Source organism: Ziziphus jujuba, chromosome 4 (genome assembly GCF_031755915.1).
Source record: "Ziziphus jujuba cultivar Dongzao chromosome 4, ASM3175591v1".
Lineage (NCBI taxonomy): Eukaryota > Viridiplantae > Streptophyta > Magnoliopsida > Rosales > Rhamnaceae > Ziziphus > Ziziphus jujuba.
Window position 1 is genome coordinate 15,114,312 of NC_083382.1, and position 4,926 is coordinate 15,119,237.

General features: G+C 30.3%; 1 protein-coding gene across 1 annotated transcript; it reads left to right on the forward strand.

Moving 5' to 3' along the window:
- The first annotated feature begins 1,499 nt into the window (after positions 1-1,499).
- Positions 1,500-2,138, forward strand: LOC112491408 (anthocyanidin 3-O-glucosyltransferase 6). Its single transcript, XM_025073003.1, has one exon. The coding sequence runs from the start codon at positions 1,500-1,502 to the stop codon at positions 2,136-2,138; it is 639 nt and encodes a 212-aa protein (XP_024928771.1).
- The last annotated feature ends 2,788 nt before the right edge of the window (positions 2,139-4,926 follow it).

Here is a 4,926-nt window from a genome sequence, read left to right on the forward strand (position 1 = left end):
TAACATTCAATATAGATTCTATTAATGATGATCAATGATGATACTCGTTATATAGAGAAATCCATTGTTTTGATACCACTAACGAATTCTTTAATGATTCAATGAAAAAGCAGAAAAATAATCCTTTGAATTTTGAAGGAGGTAAGGGCTCCAATGTCGCAAAGGATGAACACCATGACGGATTGACCTAGCAATTCAAATTAAAAATTAATTGTCACCATTAATGATGGAGCATCAATAAAACTTACATGCCAAATAGTAATAGTTATTATTAAATTATTTAATTTTTCATGTTAAAATTTTAATATTAAAAAGATAAAATAAAATTTTTTAAATTAATATTTACCATATAAACTGCAGTTTTATCGATAACGATGAATAACAAATAGAAAAATTTAATTCAACCAGGGCTGAGATTGTAAAATTAGAAGTGCGCTTTAAAACTTTCAAAGGTGATCAGATGTCAGTTCTAACCTCAAAAAAAATTAAAACAAAAAGTGGATAAAAGCTAGCTGGATAAGTAAAAGTCAATCTTGTCGCACAACATAATATTTCTTTGTCGTTTTCACAATTAGAGATTCTAGAATTATTAGACTTGCATTAGTCTAACAATTTGAGTTTTCTTTATTAAAAGATGAAATCATCTTCCATAATAAATAGACCAACATGAAATATATGATAGAATAAATAAATAAAACTTAACCAATAACTTTTAATCAAATTAATATGAATGCAATAGAATAAATAAATAAATATGATAAATGAGTGCCCACATAAACTACTCACTTTGGCAAAAACTTATATATAATTGTTGAATAGGTGATTTGGATTCATAAATGAACATTTAATAAATATTTTATAAAGCCTATATGTTTTATTTTATTGTTATGGATATTGTATATAATTATAGATAATTAAATTTATATGGCACGTAATTAATAAAAATAATAAAGAATAAGGCGTTATCATTGTATGCAAGTTTTTCTCTTCTATTTTTTTTGTCATATCAACTTGTAAGTATAAATTTCCAAAGTAAAGTAGCTTATCTACCAAAAATAAAATAAAATAAAATATTATCAGTTTCTACTTTCGTTGCATGTATAGGTGAGACAAAATCCACAAGAAAATAATATATACATATATAGAGAGAGAGAGAGAGAGAGAATAAGGATCTATATATAGGTGTGTGTATATATATATATATATGATAAACAGCTAGAACTTTTCATTTTAAGAATCATTTGGTCATCTCAGTATCAATCACTCCCTCAAAATGAAGAAAGCAAACTTGGTGTTCATTCCCTTTCCATTTCCAAGCCACCTTACACCAGCAATCGAGCTGGCAAAATTCATTGTCAAACGCAATGATCTTCTTTCCATTACAATCATCCTCACGAACCACCCCCTCACATAGCTTCCTCCCCCATGCCAGATCGTATCTGTTTCGTCCTACTTCCATATGATTAGATGATATCTCCTCAAACCAATCCCAAACTCACATGAGCTTATTCTTGGAGCATCAAAAAACCCATGTCAAAAATGTTCTTGCCAGTCTTATCCAATTTTCTAAGGAAGTTGATCATCATCACGACTCACCGCCATCGCAACTGATTGGATTCATGTTCGACATTGCGTGTTCATCCATGATAGACATGGCTTATGAATTTGGTGTTCCTACATATATGTTTTCCACGATGAGTTTAGGGTTCATAAAGCTTTTGTTCCACCTCCAAACGCTTCATGATGAGCATAACATAGACTTAACCGAGTTGACGAATGACTCAGAAGTTGAGTTAGTCTTGCCGAGTTTTGCCAACGTTGTTCCTAGTAGTGTCTTGCCTATTTTTGTTACGGACCACGTTGTGTTCTCCTTCTTTCTCAATCAACTGAGAAATATTGGAGAATTAGCAAAAGGTTTTATTATAAACACTTCCATCGAGTTGGAATCACATGTGATCAGCTCTATGTTTAATGCTAGTTTGCCTACCATTTATCTTGTGGGACCCATACTAAATGTGGTGAGTGATGATGATGACAACAACGACAGGGAATTGATCAAGTGGCTTGATGATCAGCCCACATCATCTACAGTGTTCCTATGCTTCAGGAACATGGGGGCTTCAATGAGGCTGAAGTAATAGAGATTGCAAAAAAACACTATAGGGTCCCATTTGTGTGGTCTTTGCATCACCATTCATCAAGTGGCTCCATGGATTGAGTAGAGGCTATGATCAATGAGTTTTCTCAATCGGATGGCTGCGATGGGAAAGACCATAGGCTGGGCTTTACATGTGGCAATACTATCCTACTCTGCAATAGGAGGGTTTATGTCACATTGTGGGTGGAATTGTATACCTGTTATTTAGGTCATGATACCAACTTGAAAACAACAAGAAGTTAATGGCTTTGGATTTATCATAAACAAGTTCGGATCAAATTCGGACTAATCCATTTAATGCGATTAATAAACGTATCAGTTTCCGTTTACCTGCTTAATCCGAAATTGATTTAAATTGACCTGTTTAATTTAGTGTGTCAATTTCGGTTGACCCATTTAACTCAAAATTGATCTAAATTGATTCATTTAACTAAACGTGTCAATTTAATCTGATATGATTATAATCCATTTAAATTTATATTAAATTTACCATTAATAAATCTTTAACTAATACATTCTTATTATTAAATATCAAACTTATTTAAGGTTGCATTATTAATTTTCTTTTATTAATTAAAATAAAAAATAAAAATCATTAAAATAATATTTGTTTACTTAAATATAATATGTTTAATACATATATGAATTTATGGACACCAAAAAAAAAATTAATATGCCTAAGAGTATTGGAGATGTAGAAAATTTAAAACATAATTATTAACAAAAAAAAATTTATATCATTTTTAAAAAGTAGTATTAGGTTTATTGTATGTATATATATTTAACTATTATATGAGATTGTTATATTATCATATCATATGTTATATTATTGTAAAGTTGTAACTATAATTATACGGTTTTACATATATATATATATATATATATATTAATTTTGGATTAATTAATGACTAAATTATTTTCATTTTATATGAAATAATTAATTTAAATAAAATAATTTTTTGAATTGGATAAATTTCGTGTAAACGGACTAATTTTGTGTAAATGGGTCAATTTTGTGTAAACGAGCCAATTTCGTACAAACAGGTTAATTTCATGTAAACGGATTATGTTGACCAAAATTGACCTATTTAATAAACAGGTTATACAGATCATGTCAGATTATCTATTTATTAAACGGGTCATGTTCGGGTTGAATATTTCTGAAGCGATTAATAAATGGGTTGGGATTAAGTTAAGCAATTTTGACACGATTAATAAACAGATTGAAACGAACACAACATAATAATACGAATTGCCACCCATATACTTGAGAGCTAATGATTTAGGGTGCCAATTGCCACATGGCCACTATATGGGGAGCAATAGCTAAATGCATTTGAGATCGTAAAAGAGTCAAGATTAGCGATGGAGGTTAAGCTAGACTACTAGATGAATCTTGAAGGTGAGAATGATCAAGTGGTTGTAGGGGCCCAAAAGATTGAGTTAGGGATCAGAAAGGTGATGGAGCATGATAGCGATGTTAGGAAGAGAGTAAAGGAGATTAGTGAAAATGGCAAGAAGGTGTTGATGGATGGTGGATCTTCATACTTTTCATTAGGCCACCAAAAAAAAATGCCATAGGTCACCAATCTCTATTTACTCTTTATAGATATTTTTCAAGTTTTATTTTTAATTAATTTGCTTTTACCAAATAATATTTTGAAAAGTCATAAGCTTCCATATTTATATATTTACATATATATATTTTCAACCAAAAAAAAGAAAAAAATTTGTCTTTTTCTTGAAAGACTTAAAGCGAGATTTATGGAATAAATTTATAAACATTTCACAATTTCTTAATTTCTTTTTATATTGTAATTTTTCCTTTTTATGTCATTATTTTTCGAGGACTACTAGGAAAGATGTCATTATTTTTGTATTGTCAAACGATTTGGTATTCTATTACCAAAAAAAAAAAATGATTTGGTATTCTAAATCTTGTAAATTATTTCACAAAACAAAAATTACCATTAAGTTTCTCTCTCTATATATATATAGAAATAGTATAACGCAGAAAATAGAATGAAAATGGAAAGCCCAACTTGATGAGACTCTGTCCGCACCTGCACAACCAACAACCTGCTAGGGTGCTAATCCAATACAGATGAAATCTGGGCCGATCACTTGAGCTCAAGCAAAGAAATTTAAGGATAACCTGATTGTCTTTATATATGGAGTTATCAATTCTCAAAGGGCTTGTCCATGCCTGAAGATACAAAGCATGTTTTAAGCATCCAAGTGGTGAAGGTTGATACGTATCCGGGCAGCTGTTTCGTGAAAATATGGACTCCGGGTAGCAAGAAATAGTTCCAACGCTTCATGGATTCAATGAATATCATTAGAGGACATGGAATTCAGCCAAGGCAGAATCAAAAGTATCTAAAATGGGCTTATACGGACAACATATCAATTTGGCCAAAAATGTGATGTTTAGCCGCTGACTTTGACTGTTCTTCTTATTCAAGCAAGTTTGACTTATTCCAATCAAGAGGCAGCATCCTACATGGCATATGAAAGCTGATTTATAGTCCAAACAAGCTGGAGATTGGTCAAAGAGAGCTTAGTTAAAAAGATAGTCAAATAGTTTCCTAATTTGACTTTGACTTTTTGTTTTAGGAAATTAGTTGTTCATTTGGTTTCTATTTATTTATTTGCTGGACAAATCAACGTAGAAAATTTATTATTTTATTATTTTCATTGTAAGTTAATTAATTTCTAATTCAAAATAAAGAGATTAATTAATCAAAATTAAATTAGGAAAGGAGAGA

Bases quoted from the DNA above. Each gene is read 5' to 3' on its own strand.
- LOC112491408 (XM_025073003.1), top strand. From the start codon at position 1,500: ATGAGCTTATTCTTGGAGCATCAAAAAACCCATGTCAAAAATGTTCTT.